Consider the following 20,117-nt stretch of genomic DNA (forward strand, 5'->3'; position numbering starts at 1 on the left):
AGTTTCGAATCAAGTAACTTTAGCTCAAGATATTGACCCCACAGTGCAGAACTGCAAGAGAAAATTCATCTTGGAAATGTCTGTACTCTCACACAGGACAAAACCGGAGTTATCTTCAATCATGGAATCATGGCTGCAAAATCTATGCGTAGCTCGTTGTTTATTCTGGGTCTTTTTGGTTTCTCTAATGTTTCTTTCTTTTTTTCCTGTAACTTGAACTCTCTTTTTTTCCCATAAATTACTGTAGGGGCAAGCCCCTCCAGTTCATCTTAAAAAAAGTAACTTCAGCTCTTGTACGGTGGCACCACATCTCCATTCACCTAAGACTCATCTAAGGAATTTTAGCCTTTTAAAAAAAATGTGGTTTTTATTTGGGTTAATTGGATCCATGCTATTGCAATTTTCCGAGTTCACTGATCTGCCATTACAATTCGTCATATTGGAACCATGCCATTACAATTTCACAAATTTTCGAACCATGCCACTACATACCCTTTCGCTGTGTTTTTTAAATTTTATGGACCAAAATACCCCCGGTCCTCTTCTTCCTCCTTTCATCTCCCTCTCCTTCCTCTCTATCTCCGTGGGCGGGCGGCACGGCGAAGCAGCACCCACGCTGCCAGCCGTTGGCAGAGGATGGGGACAGGGATCTTTAGATCCCATCCGCCGCCAGCGCCCCGGCCCCCATGGGAGGCCGCAGCAGCTCCGCCGGCGGCACGACGCCTAGGAGGCCCCCGCAGGCGCGGCGGCTGCCATGGCGGATGAGGGACGACGCCGGCGGCAAAGAGGAGCAGGTCCGCAGGATGCAGGCGCTCCAGCAGGACGGCGTGCCCGCGGGGAGGCGACGGGCCCGCGGGACGGCACCCTCCATTGCCAGCACCCTCCCTCACGGCTCCCTACCTTCCTCCCCGGTGCTCCGGCGAGGTGGCCGCGGCGAGTCGGCGGCGGGCTGGCACGAGCTCGACCTCGGCGGGCGATGGGCGGGCAGAGCTGCGGCGGCCCGGATCGCGGTGGCCGGTCAACGGAGGTGCCGAGCCTCGCAGCGGCCTCGACAGCACCGCCTCCCTGCGTCCCCTCCCCCTCTCTCCCTCCTCTGCCGGAGCAGCAGCGCAGCGCGGTGGCATGGCGGTGGTGGAGGCTCGGGGCGGCTCCTCGCGGCGGAGGCCCTCTCTCCTCCCAGGCGGCCTCCCATGGCGGCTCGGTGAGATCCACCCCGGGCAGGCGACGGGCCTCGCGGCGGCACAGGAGCCCCTTCTTGCTCCTTCCTCCGCCGACACCCCTCCTCCTCCTCCTCTCTCTCTCTCTCCGCTGGTTGTTGGGATGGCAGCCGGCGAGGTCGGGGTGGCCACGCTCAGGCGGTCGGCGAACGCGCGGAGGCGGCCGGTGGCGCGCGCGGCAGATGCGCCCAGGTGGCGCTCCGCCAAGGTGTTCGTCGCGGTGGGGATTTGCCTTGGAGAGAAAGGAAAGAGGGAGGGGATAAGAGGAAGAAGAAGGCTGGGGGTATTTTGGTCAATAAATTTTGAGAAACACGTTGAAGGGGTGTGTAATGTCATGTTTCGGAGAGTTTTGAAATTGTAATGACACGGTTCCAATATGATGAATAGTAATGGTAGATCAGTGAACTCGGATAATTGTAATGGCATTGATCCAATTAATCTTTTTTATTTACATTCTTGAATGAGACATTTAGCTTAAATGATGTCAAGTTGGGCCTGAGCATACAGCACTGGTAAACACAGAAATGGAAGCCCACAGGAACACTTCGACAAACTTTGCGAGGCGATGGCATGATTAAGAGAGTTGGACACAGATCTTGGGCCCAAGCTGGGCCTAAATCAGCTAGTCAGTGTAGCAAATGCTAAGCAGCTTGGATTTATTAATGGCCTTTATTAATTGCATCTACTAGTAGATTCTAAGCTCCTTGCAGCAATATCCATTTGCCTGTAAAAATAAACTACAGGACATGATAACGAATTGACGATCATCGAACCAGATATTGAGTTGGCATGCTAAGCAACTTTCTACTTCACCATACATCTTTCGCAAAGTTTGTCAAGTATAAGGTATACCTACCCAAAAGGCGTTTTGGTTTAAACAAAATGCCATTCCTTTTGTTTTGTTTTGTTTTGTCAGACTTCCTCTCCCTTTTATTTACACTTCCCGTGACACCAACCTCGCCACATTCCCAACACCACCCAAAAGCACCAAAAGAAGACAATATGCACATCCACGCCGCGGTGAGCACATAGAAACAAATTAAAGCATTATCCAGTAAACCAGCCTTGTAGGTGAAGTCACAACTCACAAAGGCCACTACCACACCACACTATACACACTAGATACATCCATGTAAATGTTAACGTGACGTGTTACCTTACCAACACGAACAGATACTTTACAAATCTTTCCAAAAAGAATCTGTTTTACAAAGCTCCAAATCATTGCAGTGTTCCTACAAGCTAAGCATCGATCTTTGCAACTAGCAATATGTGTGTTTTTGTTTTCACTCACAAAGTAGCCAAAGCCATGGTCCTCAGCTGGCTTCTATTTCTATAAAGAAACCCAGTCCCATCACCGCCATCTCCTTATCAACAGAGAGCGCAATTAGCAAGATCAAACAACAAGCGATCGAGATTTGCCAGTGATCCGTGCTGAGATGGCCAAGTTCGTCGCCGCCGCGGCGCTGTGCCTGGCGGCGCTAACGGCCGTGGCCGTCGCCCAAGGCGGGTTCGAGCGGCAGAGGTTGAGGGACCTGCGGTGCTATCGGGAGGTCGAGGAGAGCCCGCTGGAGGCGTGCCGGCAGGTCCTCGACCGGCAGCTCACCGGCGGCATGCGCTACGGGGTCGGCCCGTTCCGGTGGGGCGTCGGGCTGCGGATGCGGTGCTGCCAGCAGCTCCAGGACGTGAGCCGCGAGTGCCGCTGCTCCGCTGTGCGGCGCATGGTGCGGGGCTACGAGGAGACCATGCCGCCGCTGGAGGAAGGGTACGCCGGCGACGAGTCGGCCGGCGAAGGTTACTACGGCGGGGAGGGGTACGGCGAGAGTGGCCGCCAGCAGAGGTACCTGCCGTTCCCTTTCGGCACCGGGAGAAGGATCGGCCGCGTGAGGTTGACGAAGGCCCGGCAGTACGCCGCGGGGCTGCCGATGATGTGCCGGCTGGAGCCCCAGGAGTGCAGCGTCTTCTCCGGCGACCAGTACTCCTAGGGGCGGAGTGAGGTGGCGCGGCGGCGTGCGAGGGCACGCATGCACGCGTGGAGGTCCTGAATAAAGTAGCTCCGATCCTGACGTGGATCCTCACATTGTTGTGTGCTACAAATAATAAGATAATGATGATAAGTGATGAATAAGGGAATGTGGCCAGCTAGTACTGGTACGATTCTACCAGTGTAAGAGCAGTTCAGAAAAAATTCCAAATTATTTTCAAAAAAAAGAAAAAGAATTCCAAAGGATATCCCATGGGGATTATACAGTTTCTAGCTAAATTGATACAGCCTGCTGGCTCTAAAAAAATAAAAAGAAATTCTGTAATATTGGGACGATTTAAACTGGACTACTGAGAAAAGTGACAAGTATCATATATAAATCCAAGGTCTAAGTAAAACTGTCTCATTCGACATTATTAATTTGATAATTGCAGGTCTTGCAAAGGCAGTATGCAGCTCCTATTAACACCGTGTTCAGTAATGATGAGTTCCTATTAACATCATGTTAAATAATTACGTAATCACATATTGGAGAGAGTTTTTATATAAATAAAAAATCATGTAAATAGATGGACATTAGAATCATACCAATATTTTGAAGATGCCAGGATCCGTTGCGCAATAAACACACATCATTCCCTATTCCATGGCTAAGCTCAACCAGCAATAATTATGCCTTGACCACAAGTTAACCATCTGATGTCGGTTGCCACTCTAGCTCAGGTTGATCAGGCATCACTTATCAAGAATTCAAGGTGGATTGTATTATTTTCTGTCCAAAGAATATAGATAAAATGATTAAATGTCTTGTAAGGGTTAAAATGTTAGACAGCACATTGTTTGAGTGTTTTCCAAACCATACCCGCGTACACAACAGAATGCGACAGACACATCACAAGTAACTGCGCTGCACACCATACTAATCCGTGTGCCTAGAAGGTATCAGTGCCCACAGATATACAAGACCATCATGTGGGTGCGCCATGCATGATTATACACCCTGAGCTCATCGCCAGCCATTGGGTGAAAACTGAAAACAAACTCCTATTTCTCATGCGAAAGATCAGGGTGTGGCAAGACAATTACTAAAACGAACAGCAACTAAGAGGAGAAACGAGTGGACCACAAATAGCTTCTTGGCCAGAGAACTTTCATCCAAGGATAGCAGCTGCCTCATTCCCAACTTGCCATCCACAGAGAAAGGAGCGCGTGGCAGGAAACTAAGTGGCAGAAAAAAATTAAAGAGGGAAAGGGAATAATATTACCTCGCATCCTCTTGCTGTTCTTCGTTTGCATGCAGGGATCGGCATGAGGGTGCTCGCCCACTCTCGCGTCGATCCGGCAATTCCATGGGTCTACTGAGCTCGGCGAACAGATGCTGCTCCTGCAAGAACCTCCTGAGCTGCAACCTCCTCAGATGTGCATGTTGCTGCTCGTGGATCCGCGGTGTCTGTGGCAGGGCGAACAGGGAGGCGGCACAAGACGCGTCGGGTACCAAGAGGAAAAAGAAGAGGATGTGGTTTCTCGGCTTTTGTGGTGGGGCGGTGCGAGAAAAGGAGGAGCCGGTGGCATCATCAGAGTCGAATAAGAAGAGGAAGAATCCAGCGACAACCCCTGAGCCAGAGAAGGGCAAGTGGACAAAGAAGATATGGAAGACGAAAGAAGAGAACGGGTTGGCAGCCCTGGTCAAAGAAATATCGCTCTCAAGTAACACTCCACCCTTCACTTTTCTTCCCCTTCATGTTTCATCTGCATGCACATATAGAAGAATATATTATAGTAAGAAGTTGGCCATAGTCTTCATCCACCAATTCTTGAAACAGCAAAGTTGCAGAAGAAAAATGAATACATGGTAGTAACAATAAGCATTGGAGGATTGGAAAATTTTGAGGACTCACAGATATCATCACAAAAAGGTTACTACACTTCAGAATGGGCCTCTTGAATTCCACCGTGCATATATCAATCACTGCTAAAAAGATTGAAAAAAATTGTTTAGAAATATGTAATAAACAGCAATTAGCATGTTCATGAAAGTCTCTTTGCCCATTGCCTTATCTTGGACTTATTCACCCTGGAATTCACCATTGCCAAGCTACAAAAGTATGATTAAAACTAATAATAGTATTTTTTTTCCCTTGCAGACAGTGCCAAGCACAGGGCTCAAGCAGGGGAGATATTACGGATCGGCAACCATAACATCCCTAGTAGGGTGTTTACATTCAGTGAATTGGTTGATGCCACCAACTCTTTCAGCCTAGAAAACATGCTGGGTGAAGGCGGCTTTGGAAGGGTGTACAGAGGATACATTCGAGATACTATGGAAGTAAATAAACATTTCTTCTCCACATCCACCCTTTTACGTTCCACTAAACTAAGACATGAAGAAACAATTGTGAATACACTGATAACTTGTTCATGTTAATTATGCCAATGTATAGGTCATAGCCGTTAAGCAGCTTGACAAGGATGGGTTGCAAGGAAACCGCGAGTTTCTTGTCGAGGTGCTGATGCTTAGCCTACTGCATCACCCAAACCTAGTCACCTTGCTCGGCTACAGCACTGATTGTGACCAGAGGATCCTAGTGTACGAGTTCATGCCACTCGGTTCATTGCAAGACCATCTCCTGGGTAATGCAAACTCACAATCGAAGATTTATTTTAAGAAAAATGTATATTTGTGAACTATAGTTGTACCTGTTTGTTCATTGAATTGTACAGATCTCACTCCAAATTCCCAGCCACTATCTTGGAATACAAGGATGAAGATTGCAGTTGGTGCAGCTAGAGGCATTGAGTACTTGCATGAGGTAGCCAACCCGCCAGTGATCTACCGTGATCTCAAGGCATCAAACATTCTCTTAGATGCAAACTTCAATGCCAAGTTATCAGACTTTGGCCTGGCGAAGCTTGGTCCGAGCGGCGACAAAAGCCATGTCAGCACTAGGGTGATGGGCACATATGGCTATTGTGCTCCCGAGTATGCTATGACTGGCAAGCTAACTAAGACGTCAGACATCTATAGCTTTGGTGTAGTTCTCTTGGAGCTCATCACTGGGAGGCGAGCAATCGACACCACAAAGCCTCCTCGTGAGCAGATTCTTGTTCATTGGGTGAGCTTTACGCCTAGCTTCACTTCTCATTCGAGCAAATATGCAGCACTGAGATTTCTTTTGTTAGGAATCATATCTGACTGCACCCAATTAAATGATCAGAAATCCATACTGTTATAATTGCAATGCTGCTCTTCTAAATATTGTTTATCTGCAGGCAGCACCATTCTTCAGAGATAAGAGGAAGTTTGTGAAGATGGCTGATCCATTGCTAGAGAAGAAATTCCCCCTCAAAGGTCTATACCAGGCACTTGCAATCTCATCGATGTGCTTACAAGAAGAAGCAAGCAGTCGGCCACTGATTAGTGATGTGGTGACCGCCCTTGCATTTCTTGCTGATCCAAACTATGATCCTCCAGATGACATCAAAGATCCTCTACCCATAACAGTTCCAAACATAGACATAGAAACTAGACAAAAAGAAACTGAAGGAGGTGAAGAACAGTTACAACAAAAAGAAGAAAGTAGCTGAAACAGCTTCTTAAATTAAGAGATGATAAATCAAGCCAGAGAGGTGTGTACAGGATCCAGATGACTCACATAGGCAGGATGTAACAACAGATCATGTTCTTCAATGAAACTGATGTATGTGGTTTGGTAGGTGTAATCAAATTTTCAACAGTGTGTTCTTCACTATCTCATATACAGGCAGGATGTAACAGCAGACCATTTTCTTGAATGAAACTAACGTATGTGCTTTGGTTAGGCATAATCAATTGTTCAACATCAGAAGAGATTATCCTTGTGCTAGTATTGAGCTTATTATTGATGGAATTCATGGTTATAGGCATTTAATGGCTAGAGCGTTTTTCAGTTCTATGGAGATTATCATAGATACAATTTAGGATTTTTCACATCAAAAGGTTGCATTTGATGAAATGATGTAAGAATCTGAATACAAACCACGAATTCACATAATACTAAATCGTGCATTTTTATTACTGATAAAAGTTTACTTTCCACTGAAGAAGTACTGTAATGCCACACTTCTATACCTAAAAATGGATCTGCAGTTAAAGCTACATGTAGATTTTAGCTTTCCCACTTAAATAATAAAGCTGAAGGAATCCTGAGTGCTATTTGTATCAACAGGATCGAAATCAAAATTCTGGAGAATCCACGACATGAGTTGGAATGTATATTATTCTTTCATTAACATAGGATAAGTATGGCATACAAAGATCAACTGTTGCCCAGCTGCTAGTATCAATATTCAATAGGCTAAGCTAAAAATTAGTGTCCCTAACAAAATCTCATAAGTATGGCTGATTCTTTATTGAGAGCAAAAGACACATATTCTTCGTAAATTGCTTGCTTATTACAACCTAAATAATATATCACGATTACCTGAAATCTTACGGGATATGTAGCATGGAAAGGCAAGTCCATCATAATGTTGGTGTTAACTGAAGTCCTCAGTGACAATAAGAGCCGACGGAGATCAACATGAACTTCAACAGCTGAGGTGTTGGAGGTTTCAGGCTTGTATGCCTAACAGCCTGCAAGCGCAAAGCCAGGGAACTCAAAAACATGTAAACAATACTCCAGCAGTCCAGCTGCAGCAACTACTTCGAAGAATAGAGATCATCTTTCTTGCTACTGAAGTTTGTATCTGAAATGGGTTTGCTAGATCCCGATCAGGTGTTTTTCAGTGACAACCACATTGCCACAAGCCCACAATATTCATAAAAACATATGTAAATAGCATTGTTTCGTTTCAAGGAATTCGTTGAATAATTCTTTTAAGGAAATTAATAATCAGGAAGATGCGTGTTGTTAGAGAAGGTCCATTCTTGCATATCCAATGTCTCCGGGTTGCTGAGCTAAATTTGCATACAAAGTCACACGGCGAGCTAACACCTAACAGGCAAAGATGTAGGAACTAGGAAGTACCAAAGCAAATTAAGTTAATTGTATAAAAAGAAATACACGGAAATTAATCTGGATCTGCAAAAATCCCCACACCGAGCAACTAAGTATGATGAAAACCTCAGCTAACGCCTCGATGCTAATTGAATCAGTTAAATGCACACCAAAAAAGCAAAGAGCTAGCACTACCGGTCGGCGATGAAGAAGGAAGTTCGGATAACCAACCAATGCAGATATAAGTACCGAAGCCGCCGCCAGCGCCACAGCCCCGGATGAGCAGCGACGCGCGCCGGGCCATACCCGGCGAACCTCCCGTCCCCCGCAAGGCGGCAACGGCGCGGCGCTGGGAGAGCAAGGTGGAGCTCTCCTGCGACCGGACAGCGAGCACGGGGCCACCGTGTTCGTGGCGCATGTCCGTATCACGCGGCGGATGAGCGTGCTGAGGTGTCATGTCCGCCCGCCGGCCGCCGGCGCCGGGGCGGCGGGGCCCGGAGGCGGAGGCGGCCGGTGAAGTGAAGGAACCAACTGCGGTTTTGGTTTTTTTAAAAAAAATAAAGGAAAAGAACAGGAAAATAATCTTTTTTTGAGAATAACAGGAAAATAATCTGTTGGAACCGGGGCTGAGTTGGGCCCAGCCCTTGGGCTGCACACGCAAGGCCTGCTTGTCTGATTGGGCCCAGCCTGATTGGTTCACGTGTTTCCACGGCCTGGCTTGCACCGTCCGCATAAGCCCGTGCCGGCCAAGTCTGGATGCAGCACTCTTTTGTTTGGTTGATGTCTGCGCACAACCAGGTAAAGAAGAAATGATGATTGGTTGTCCGCATCTACCAGAGGCGATCCGCTTTTTCTCTCTGCACGCTCGCCCATGCACGCTCAGCGCACCGCACGAGCCTGGCCCGCAGGATACGCTCGAATTCGAGCATTCCTATGGAGCCTGGCCCTGGAGGTTCCCTGCATGTTCAGAGCCTGACCCTGCAGCTACTCCAACCAAACAAAAGTCTCTCTCGTATGCAGAGGGTCTGGTTGAGGGCAGGTGCGGGCAATCAATCAGGCCCTAAGCCCACAATTCACGGGAAAAAAATTCTATGCGGCGGTGCCGCACGGCGCGCGTAGTGGGACACCGCCCAGATGGCCGACGCGTGTCCAGTCCAAGATCTGTGCGGGCCAACCAATCAGCCGAGCCGGCGTAATCTCTGCAAGTAGAATGACCTGGCTTCTGTCCTCATCGGCTCGTCCTTTCCGCTGAATGGTTGAAGTCGCTAGAAGATAAAATCGAATTGCCTCCAAAGACAAATCGAGCCGCGAACGATGGCGAGTGGTGCCTCCACAAGCTCGATGCCGCGGCGCGGATGCACCCGGACTCTCGCTCCTTGGAGTGGGTGCAGATCGATATCGACTTTATCGAGCCCAATATCACCCTGCGGCCTAGGCTGAGAGCGCACATTATTGTGTTCAACCTCGACATCCCTGAGCCCTTGGGCCCTGGCTGGCTCCTTGCTCGATCCTGTTCCTGTCATCGTCCACCACGACGGCGCCCAGACGCCGGCCTTTACTGACCCGCTCCTGCAGCTGCAGGACAAACCGTTGTGGTCTCTCATAGATGCAAATTAAGAGAAAGAAGCAAATCTGAGCCGAGAAGCACTCGACTCCGGCTGGAACTGCAAGCGGAGGAGACGACGGCTCAGCTGCTTAGTTGATTGGTTCACCACCAGGAATAAATCCCGTGGACACGCGTCGGCCATCTGGGCGGTGTCGCACCACGCGCTCGGTGCGGCACCACCAGTGGCGGATGCAGGATGAGAGCCAAGGGGGGCTGAAACAATGAAGATGTTGATTTGTGTGAAGATTTAATAATAATTTGATGTTTTTGCTACAGTGTTTTACGTGTAATCAGGGGAGTCTAGGGGGGCTGGAGCCCCCCTAGCCCCCCCCCCCCCCCCCCCTCCTGGATCCGCCGCTGGGCACCACCGCATATAATTTTTTTCCGACAATTCACAAATCACAATTCACGCGACGAGGCTGTGAAGGGGACAAGATCACCACAATTCACAAGACAACCAAATTTGTTCTTAAAAAAAACTTGTTGAGCTTCAAAGCTGTTGATATCGCCCATGTTTTCCCAACCTCATCTACTTCGATTTTCATGCTTCATGAAGCGCTTGCGGCGCCGGGTCTCGCTGGATTTTACGGCATCACGTGCGCAATGCACTCGTGTACAATCTTTTAATCTGCAAATCGTTTCATTTCATCCCCGTGCGCCAACGTCGTCACCAGTCTCAGTCGTCGTCACGACTCGCAGGCCTCGGGGATGCTCTGCAGCGCGGGCTCCCACCGCCGGCGGCGCCGGCCGTGGGCCACCGCCTCTCCGCCGGCGCTCACGATCTCCGCCAGCACCTTCTCCACCGTCATCCCTCCTCCGACCGCCGCCTCCGCCATCAGCCTCCGCAGCCGCCTCTTGCTGATCCTGACCGTCACCTCGACGCCCGCCCTCTTCCTCTCCTCGCCGCCGCTCTCCCGCCGCTCCGCCCACGCCGGCTCGCCGCCGCCGCCGCCGTCCTCGGCGCCGTGGCGAGACCGAGGCGCCCGGCACGCGCAGTTGCCCATCCGCTCGAGGAGGCCTCTCGCTTCTCTTCGCCTTACTCCAAGAAACGAAGAGCTCGTTCGTGCGAGATCCGAACCAAATGCCGGAGGCCGAGGGAGGGAGGATGGCGGGCTGCATCTGCATATATAGGTTTGGCGGCAGGGTCTGGCAGAAGGGAATGGCGTGGCCACCGATTGTCAGAGACGGAGGCTGCCGGCTGCGGCGACTTCCTTCTGTCATCTGCAGTGTGCAGACTCTGTCTGCAGTCTGCGTGCCAGCTGCGGAGTTCGTCCGCGAATCCGCGGCAGCCGGCAACACACAGACCGTAAATTCTACGAATGTCCGGTGCCGGGTCACGGGGTCAGACATGTTAAAACTTTTTTTTTTGTTTAGAACGTGCCTGAGCGCGTGTTTCGTTAGGAGGAGAAGACATGTTAAAACTGACGCGACGTGATGCGGCCGGACATGCAGGCACAAATGGTACGGGAGAGTACGTCTTCAGGGGCCTTCAGGTTGAAAAAAAAAGCAATCAAACGTTTTAAACGATTGCTTTCCTCAGGTTGCAGTCCGTACGTGGAATGCAGATGAAAACTTGCCCACTTTTTGTTGAACTGGACAGACGCTTTCGCCAAGCACGCAACACAATCATTTGATATTCCAACGGAGCGTGTGATGGGAGCGGAACACGGAATGTCATCGGCGGCGGATTTTGCCCGAATAAATCGTTCTCGTTGAAGAAGACCGCATCACCGCACGTGCGTCTCAGGAATTACAGGAGCTAGGTAGCGTCGTGTCGAAATTTAGTCCTCTTCCTTAATTAGAATCCCTATCTTCGTGCAAAAAGCTTGAAACTTTCATGGCCAAAAAATTGAACATAAGATTGTACGAAAAATGTAAAATGGCCTTATTGGGCCAAAGACAGGTCTGTAAAAAGCCTGAAACTTTCATGGCCAAAAAATTGTGATCAAGCCCACCTAGTAATAATATAAGATTTTTTATTTTGCAAAAAGAATATGTTGGTTTCGAAAGTTTCAGTGGACTCCTCCCGCAAACTCAAATGCCAAGATATTCGCAGTTCAGTGGAAAGTTCATTAAAAATTGCCATCGAAATGAAGAGAAGCTGGGGTCCTACACTACTGCTGCCAAGTATCTTCGTTTGATTGCCACCGATGCAACCCTTGCCTTATTGCGACGGCAAAACAGAATTTTTTCACCAAGGATTAGCCGGAATTCGCTTGGAAGAATGGTTAACTAGCTATTTTTTACAGCTACAAAGCATATCTGTGGCGCAATCAATAATGTAGGGCTACTGGAGTTAACCCAAGAATCCGGGTTAGAACAAAATGCACTAATTGATTAACCAAGCTACTCCTACAGTCCTAGTACTAAAGTAGCATAGCTTAGGCGACTTAAATTCTGCGTTAATTTCATAAGCTGCTGTTCTGTTTTAATCATACCTAGGATGCAATTAGCCACTCCTACCCTACGAGACCACTGCCAATACCATCATCTCAAGCAAATCAAGGTCAAAAAACAACACGCCCGCATGCAGAAAATGAACATCGTCCAAACCTCTTTTCCCCTCCTCCCAATGACACGCTCAACCACTACCCTTAACCTTTAACCCAGAACAATACTTTAATGGATCGGAGCTAGTACGTACTCCTAGCTAGTCGCCTGCCAACGCCCAAAACTCAGACAACGATATGCGCTTCAAGCCTGGAGCCCTGCAAATATAGCACCTCACATTCAGATCCCAGTATACTGCAACATGCATCGAGCCAAGAAGAAGAAACTGGTCATCAACCAAGAACCAAAGAGGTCAGGACTGAACTCTTTCCTGACGAGTGACGATCGATCAATTCGGCAGTCCACATGTGCACATCTCTCGTCAGGTCTGTCATGATAGCCTCCACCGGCGCCTTCAGGAAAAAGAAAAAAAAAGCAATCCCAATGGAACATGCTTGCATGTTTTCAGCAGGCGCCGAGGACCATCTTGCAGTTTCTTAATCAGGGAATGATGGCCGATGGATGATCCCTGCGCGCGTGTGTGTGGCAGTGTGGGTCTGGCCGCCGCACATGACACATGCCCCGCGTGATGCTCGCCTTGACCAAACCAATGCGAACCACCCACACAACACACTTACACACAGCAGCTAGGGTAAGGGGAGGGGAGTAGTGGTCTAGTGGATGCAGACTTGCGAGCACGCACGCAGGGGCGTGCCTGCCCTCGATCGATCGTGCACCACAGCACGCACCACGCCTTTCCATTTCCATCTCCTGGCTTTGCGGCTCAACTGATGCTGCCCTACTGCTGGCTAGTCTGCTGCTAAAAGAAAGCGTCGTCCCAAAAGCTTTGCAGTCCCCGCGCTACGTACGACTAGCGGTAGCAGGCAGGCTAGCAGCTTCTTCTTTTTGCCCCCCTGATGATGACGAGTTGGGGGGCACCTTCCTTCGTGCCATCATGTTACGTTGTTGCAAACAATGTAGAGGAGCTTAGGGAGTGATTGGTTACCTGGGCAGCCTCCTAGCCAGGCTAAGCCCAACCCAGGCTAGCACAACCCAGGCTTCAGCAAAGCAATTGCCGAGTGTTTGGTTTGCCTGTACAAGGTAAGCCTGGCTTTGCATTTCCTTGTTTGGTTGGCTGGCTTGCTAGAGTGTGATCACCACATCTTTGACATGATGAGGTTACCTCACCTACTTCAGAATTCCATCCAAATCACAATAGAAGATTACAAAAACGATGACCTCAAGATGTCTTTCATGTCTATCGCAAGACATAATTAGAACGATTAATGTACTCAAGATGTCTTTCAATTCTGTATCTCCTACTTGCTAATCCTAATGAATTGAACAATGAAGACGAAGAAAAAAAGCTACCGCAAGGCACAGAGGAGCATCCCAAGTTGACTAAACCCCAAATAAATTATCGCTACTTCCACTCCTCCCTGTTCTTTCATTGCTGCGGATCAAGAGTTCAGAGAACTTCGAGGCCGTGGGACCCCTCGAGTCCGGCGGGAAGATTCCTACTCCCCCCTTCCCATCACTTCCTCGAATCGCGAGACACACACAGCTCGTGGCGGCAGCTGCACGAACAACCGCCGAATCCAGCTCCAGTGCCACCCAATCAGCCTCACGCGAGGGCGAGGGTGTGTTTAGTTTATTTTGTAAAAACTTGTAAAGATGTAAACAAGGCATTTGAAATATTAAATGAAGTCTATTTGCAAAACTTTTTGCATAGATGTGTTGTAAATCGCGAGACGAATCTAATGATGCTAATTAATCCATATTTAATCAATAATTAGCGGATGGTTACTGTAGCATCACTATTGCAAATTATGGATTAAGTAGGCTCATTAGATTCGTCTCGCGATTTACAGTCCATCCATGCAAAAAGTTTTGTAAATAGACTTCATTTAGTGCTTCAAATTAGCAAGATTCCGTTTCACTTTAATGCGTTTACGGTTTTTTTGCGTTTAAATATAAAGATCTAAACAGGGCCCGAATCGAGCTCTGGTGCCATCCAATTAACCCTGGCGAGGCCGAATCGAGCTGCGATGCCGCCCAGAGCTGGAGTTTCTGGAGCACATCGTGGCCATCAGAGTGCTGTGCAACATGAGCTTTGAGCTGATGGTGCCCTCTCCACCTAATGATTCAGCATGGACAAGAAGCTACAAGAGCGAGGGAGCGGTCTGGGAGCGGCGGCGTAACGTGCAAGCAGTGGCAGCACCTGCACGAGAGGTCGGGACGCGAGCAGAGGCAGGTGTGTGTTCGAGCGGTGAGCAAATTTCTTCAACTGGGCTACCAATAGCTAGTGCAAGCCTGCATAGCCGGAGATGAGAATGATGCAATCCACACTCATTCTCCTCTATTTTTCAACCCTAAAGGAATATTTCTATCATAGTCATCGAGATTCTCTTCTCTATACCCAATTTCGCTATACACATTTATCATCTAAATCTCTCCTCTATACCAACTACCCTATATTTTATTCAATCATCTCCGACTACCAATTTTTTTCTCCCCTCCTCTTTTCCTTTTCTTTTTTCTCTTCTTTCCTTTTTTTTCCACCTCTCCTAATTTTCTCCGCCGGCTCTCTTCTCCTGCTCCTTCCCTTCTCTCTGCTCTCTCTCTCCCTTCCCCGCAGAGCTCGGCGTCGACGTCGGCGGCGGAGATGGCCGGTGGCGCGCGCCTCCTCCCTTCCCCTCCCTCCCCGGCGAACGCACGAAGGCGGCGGACACGAGCAGGGGCGGAGGCGACCGGAGCTGCGCGTGGCTGCGTCGCGCGCCCGCGCGGGGTGTAACAGCCCATGAGCCAGATGGGCCGGGCCGAATCCCAGGTTACTTTAGCTCGCTACTGTAGCAGCCGTGGCACTGTTCATCCGCGGGAATTGTCCCATACTGAGAGTTGAACGGAAGCCCGGCCAATTTAAATACCAGGCCCTGGGAGGCTAAATAACTTCGGTTGCAACCTTTTGCGCGAAGCGAGGACGAAAGCGCAAGAGAATTATTTACCATGTGTGTTTTACTCAACGTGCAGAGTAGATCTTAACCGTTCTCCCGGGCCGGGTCGTTACAGTGGTATCAGAGCCGACTCTCGCGGTTTCATGCCACATGCGAGCAGAAGTGCGCGTGCATGAGCACAGGCGCGTGGGGCGCAGATGCCAAGGCATGTGGACGGGCGCGTGCGAGGCACAGACGTCGCATAAGGACCATTGGCACTGGACGCACGAACGTGGCACATGAGACCGTTAGCACTAGACGTATGTGACGTGGCCAAGAGAGGAGATCCTGATATTTAGGTTGGTCTGGTACTCGACGGGGACGTCGAGTGCTAAGGGGGGATGATTATAACAGCACATGAGCCAAATGGGCCGGGCCGAATCCCGGGTTACTGTAGCTCGCTACTGTAGCATCCGTGGCACTGTTTATCCGCGGGAATTGTCCCATACTGAGAGTTGAAGGGAAGCCAGACCAATTTAAATACTAGGCCCAGGGAGGCTAAATAACTTCGGTTGCAATCTTTTATACTAAGCGAGGACTGAAGCGCAAGAGAATTATTTAGCAGGTGTGTTTTACTCAACGTGCAGAGTAGATCTTAACCGTTCTCCCGGGCCGGGTCGTTACAGGGGGCCTGGCTGCGGCGAGCGGAGCCGCGCGAGGCCGCGGGGGAGCGCGGAGGGGCGGCGTGTGGCGGCTGCGCGGGGCGCGCCGGGGCCGGCCCGTGGCGAGCCGGCGAGCGCCTCCTCCCTCCTTCCTCCCACACGCACGGCGCCGCTCCTCCTCCTTCCTTCCCTCCACCCGCGCGGTGCCGTCCTCTCCTCCTCCCCCGTCGATTCGGCCCTCGACGACGCAGGGGCGCGCGCCCGGAGTGGCCTGCATGGCGCGCACGCGAGGCTGCCGCAACGGCGCGGTGAGGGCGGATCGCGGGCGTGGCCTGCAGCGAGGCGGCAGCTCCGGCGGCTGGGGTTGGTCTGCAGCGAGGCGGCAGCTCCGGAGGCCGCTACGGCGCGGCCAGGAGGAGGGCGCACGGCGTGCGGCCGGGCAGAGGGCGACGGAGGCGGAGCCCCGCGCAGGTTGTGGCAGCGCGTGGCGAGGCCGGCCCCAGCGCCATCCTTCTCCCTCCCTTCTTGCCGCCACCATCCCCTGTTCTGTCGTGCCCCCTCGCCGCGAGGCCGTCGCGACGGCGTGCACGCGAGGCCATCGCGTGGCGAGATGGCGCGAGGCCGGCCGTGCCAAGGCGGAGCGGCCTCCCTCCCCTGCGGCGGCGGAGCGTGGTGGGGCGGCGGGGTTGGGCGGCCGTGGCGAGGCGAGGCAGACGGAGGAGAGAGGAAGAGAGGTGGGACGTCGCCCCGTGGAGTGGGGCCCGTTGATAGGGAAGCTTCTCTATTTCTCCACGAATGGAGGATGCTAGATGATTGAGAACTTGTAGGGGAGACCGCTGCAGGTGATTTCTCCTCTATGGGCGTCCTCTAGGATCCTTTAGGGGACCCAGTGCAAACCTGTTTCCAGGTATGCAGGCCGTACAGTCCCATTTGCATTGCATAAGCCTAGCTAAGACCCTATACAGGAATCCAATCAGACCAACCCTGCACTATAGAAGCCTGGCTAGACTCTAATACAGGCTACCAAACACGCCCTTATAAACTTGCTCGCAAATGTGAGAGAGAGTCTGATGCATGTGCCTCGCCAGTTTCTGAAACCACGGCAAGAGTCTCAGGTGCAGGAACAGACATGTCTGTGCGGCACCGCCTGAAAATCCAACCGAACTATTTTGTGCCCACAAGTTGACCCTGTAGTTAGTTCTGGGTGGCTGCCTGCCTGCTTGGATCTAAGCCTCCAAAGTCCAAACAGAGGAGTGCAGAGATGAGATAAGGGGCCAAGCATAAGCGGCCAAGCTGCGGCCCCGAGACCGCCGGCCGGACGCCCCCACCGCGCCGAGGATCCGGAGGCCGCCGTGACTGGCCATGCGCCCATGCCCCGGCCCTGTGCGCACACTGTCCTCAGGGAATGGAAGTGGTGGAGCATGGTTTCGACTTTGGAGCTTCATTTCTGCTGAAGTCGAGAAGACCACAAGGCTCGCTCGTGTTCGAGCAAACAAATAATTTTCAAAAGATTCGGGCAAACAATTAATTTTCAAAACGAGACGCCGAGACGGCAGGCTAGCTGTACCGTTAAGGCTCTTAGGCTGCCCGCACTGGGCTCTGTATCCCGCACGGTATGCGCCACGGAGGCTGCATGCAATTCGATTTGCCAATTTTCCCGCTGCAGCGACACACTGTAAAGTGCGTGCTATCTTGGCATTGCTTTTCGGGCTCTCTATTCCGAGCGTAGTAGCGCACGCTCTCCATCCGCCGACGTGGTGCGGGCCCGCCTCCCGGCGTGTGCTCCGCACCTCCTCTCGCCCAGCGCTGCCCGCCTCGCCCCGCCTCGTCGCGTGTCCGCCATGGCCGCCGCCCGCCGCCGCCCCTACTCGAGCTCGCCGCCGCCCGCGCACGGAGGAGCAGGGGAGCAGGGACGCCGGCGCCGCTTGGATCTGGCCGGCGGCGCCTGGATCCGCGCCAGTCGTCCCCCGCCCCGCCACGACGCCGCATGCCGCGGGGCGCCCCGGCCGCGCGGCCGCACACCGCGGGCCGCTGCAGCTCGGCCGCGAGCTAGCGCGGCGAGGTGGTCGCCATGGCCCCGCGAGGAAGGGAGGGAGGCGCCGTTGAGAGGAGGGACGCCGCGCGGCAGGGGAGCAAGGGCCGCGAGGACAGCCGCCGCCGCAGCCATAGGTCGCGCCGGGGCCGGATTTGGCCGCTGCTGCAGGGGAGGAGCCGTGGCCGTGGCCCGCCGCCTTGGCTGCTCCGCCGGGGCCGCTCCGGCTCGCCGTGGCCGCGCCCGCCTGCTTCGGCGCGAGGACGACGGTGGGAGGCCGGAGCTCGAGCCACGTGGGGCCCTGCACGGACACGCCGGGGCATGTCCTGGCCCCCGCCCCGTCCGCTCCTGGACCTCGCAGCCCCCGGCCTTGGGCGCTCGGCGCGCTGGCCGCCTGGAGCCACCCGCTCGCCGCGCGGCCATGGGAGGGGGCGGAGGGCCGAGCCCGTGGCTCACCAGCGAGGAGGCGTGGCCAGACACGCCATGGGCGGCGCCGCCGCCATGGATTCGCCTCCGCGCCGCGCGGGAGGGAGGGAGGCTAGCGGCGGCGGATCGAGAGAGAGAGACAGAGAGCAGGGGAGGGGGCGAAACGGACGAGGGGAAAGAAAAGAAGGGGAGAATAAAAGATATAAAAAAAAGAAAAGGAAAAGAAAATGAGATGTTAGGTGGAGATGATTGAATAAAATATGTGATAGTTGGGATAGAGTAGAGATACAGAGAGTGAACGAGCGCAGCGAAACTGAATATAGAGAGGAGAATCTCGATGACCAGGTAGGAATATTCATTTTAGAGAGTTAATTTAGAGAGTGATGAGTGCGGAGAGCCTTATGAACGATTTCTGCAAACGTATGTGATGGAGAATTGGAGATGTGCAAATTAAATGTAGGTGCTGCGATCTCAGAGAGAGAGAGAGAGAGAGAGAGAGAGAGAGATTTTCAAATTTCGAAATCTCTGAGCGGAGTGACGGCACTCTTCATCAAGTTCGTAGAGGCAGCATCTATTGTGGCACAAAACAGAGTACCACTTGCATCGCCATTGTTAGATGGCGGTACACTACCAACTCATGCTACTACAACTGCCTTTGATTCATTGCAAATCCTGAAATTAGCGGCGCCGGATCCGGATGGGCTCGGCACACCTACGCTGCGCCGCTGCTGGCCCCTTTGCACCCACCCAACAGCAGACTCCGGACCAGTACATTTACGCAAAGCCCTTCATGTGAGCTCTCGCACCTCCTCCTACTCCTCTACTGGCCGCGAGCGAATTGAAGGGACACGCCGCGAACTCCGTGACGGCCAGCGGCGCGGCGCGCGCGGGCGTCCAAAAGCCCAGCCGCCCGCGCTCAACCCCCGTTCCGTGACGATCCGGAGGAGGTTGGTCTGGCAGCGACTCGCTGCGGCCGGCCTGCCCGGCTATCTTCACTCAATGGAGCTTTAAGATTTGTGCGGGGGCTAGAAGGGTTACTGCTAGCTGCTGGTCCAGGAGCTACACATCGTGTGGTGTTGGTGTGTTGCTTGGCATCAGTAGTATCTCTGCAGCTCGATGGAGGACGGAGCACTCGACGCACCACCGCACCCATGTTCTTCCTTGCCTTGCCTCTGTAGGGAGCGGAGGACGACCATGCCCGCAGGCTCTACAGGGAAGAAGAGGGCTTTCCTATCCCCTCCGTATCTGAACTGTCTGTCCATCGGTGATCGATCGAGGCACGTGTGCGCGGTCGCCGTGCCGTTCAGGCGTCGCCGTCCTTTGCTGTGCGCTCGACAGGACGCGCGCGCGCGACGTACGCCCCCCCCCCCCCCCCCCCCAAGTGGGAATGGGTGTGTGGCAAAGCTCTGCGCTGCACCAACGCTCCGGTTGTCTGCTGAGGTAGCGAACTTCGCCGTCGTACCGACGACCTCTCTGTACAGTGAGTGAACAACGTCGGAAGTGCGCGCCGAATGTAGAAACTGACGGCGAGACGCTTTTACCAATCTCATTTCATGAGAACGATGCGGCCATGTGGGTGAGTGCGCTAAATTAGAAATGTAATGGAATCCATACATCCGGATGCTTAGACTTGTTTCATGTATATTAGAGTAACTCCAGCAATAATTTCTAAATCAAACACTCCAAATGTTAATTGGGGAGTGCCTCAACTTTATTAGGACTTTTAAATCTGTTTCGACTCCAACAACAACCTTTAATTCTAATTTATAATAAAGAACACCCTACACATAT

The 20,117-nt window shown here is 52.1% G+C and overlaps 2 protein-coding genes and 1 long non-coding RNA gene across 3 annotated transcripts; 2 read left to right on the plus strand and 1 right to left on the minus strand.

Annotated features, from left to right (window-relative positions):
- Window positions 1–2,470: 2,470 nt before the first annotated feature.
- On the plus strand, window positions 2,471–3,434 carry LOC120698239 (19 kDa globulin-like). The gene has a single exon (XM_039981767.1). The coding sequence runs from the start codon at window positions 2,657–2,659 to the stop codon at window positions 3,200–3,202; it is 546 nt and encodes a 181-aa protein (XP_039837701.1). The 5' UTR covers window positions 2,471–2,656; the 3' UTR covers window positions 3,203–3,434.
- Window positions 3,435–4,093: 659 nt separating this feature from the next.
- LOC120698238 (probable serine/threonine-protein kinase PBL7) lies at window positions 4,094–7,043 on the plus strand. The gene is made up of 5 exons (XM_039981766.1): window positions 4,094–4,908; window positions 5,346–5,527; window positions 5,643–5,832; window positions 5,923–6,314; window positions 6,472–7,043. Exons 1-5 carry the CDS (start codon window positions 4,551–4,553, stop codon window positions 6,784–6,786), a joined length of 1,437 nt encoding a protein of 478 aa, XP_039837700.1. The 5' UTR covers window positions 4,094–4,550; the 3' UTR covers window positions 6,787–7,043.
- LOC120698240 lies at window positions 6,122–8,713 on the minus strand. Its single transcript, XR_005684776.1, has 3 exons — window positions 8,409–8,713; window positions 7,662–7,813; window positions 6,122–6,724 (listed from the first exon to the last, which is right to left on the minus strand). It is a non-coding gene; the product is annotated as an uncharacterized LOC120698240 (long non-coding RNA).
- Between the last annotated feature and the right edge of the window lie 11,404 nt (window positions 8,714–20,117).

This window comes from Panicum virgatum, chromosome 3K (genome assembly GCF_016808335.1).
Source record: "Panicum virgatum strain AP13 chromosome 3K, P.virgatum_v5, whole genome shotgun sequence".
Classification (NCBI taxonomy): domain Eukaryota; kingdom Viridiplantae; phylum Streptophyta; class Magnoliopsida; order Poales; family Poaceae; genus Panicum; species Panicum virgatum.

What these genes read in the sequence shown, in the direction of transcription:
- LOC120698239 (XM_039981767.1), top strand. Translation starts at nt 2,657, where the DNA reads ATGGCCAAGTTCGTCGCCGCCGCGGCGCTGTGCCTGGCGGCGCTAACG.
- LOC120698238 (XM_039981766.1), top strand. Translation starts at nt 4,551, where the DNA reads ATGGGTCTACTGAGCTCGGCGAACAGATGCTGCTCCTGCAAGAACCTC. An exon ending in CAAAGAAATATCGCTCTCAA is followed by an intron (nt 4,909 to 5,345) that starts GTAACACTCCAC and finishes TTTCCCTTGCAG; the next exon opens with ACAGTGCCAAGCACAGGGCT. An exon ending in ATTGCAAGACCATCTCCTGG is followed by an intron (nt 5,833 to 5,922) that starts GTAATGCAAACT and finishes TGAATTGTACAG; the next exon opens with ATCTCACTCCAAATTCCCAG.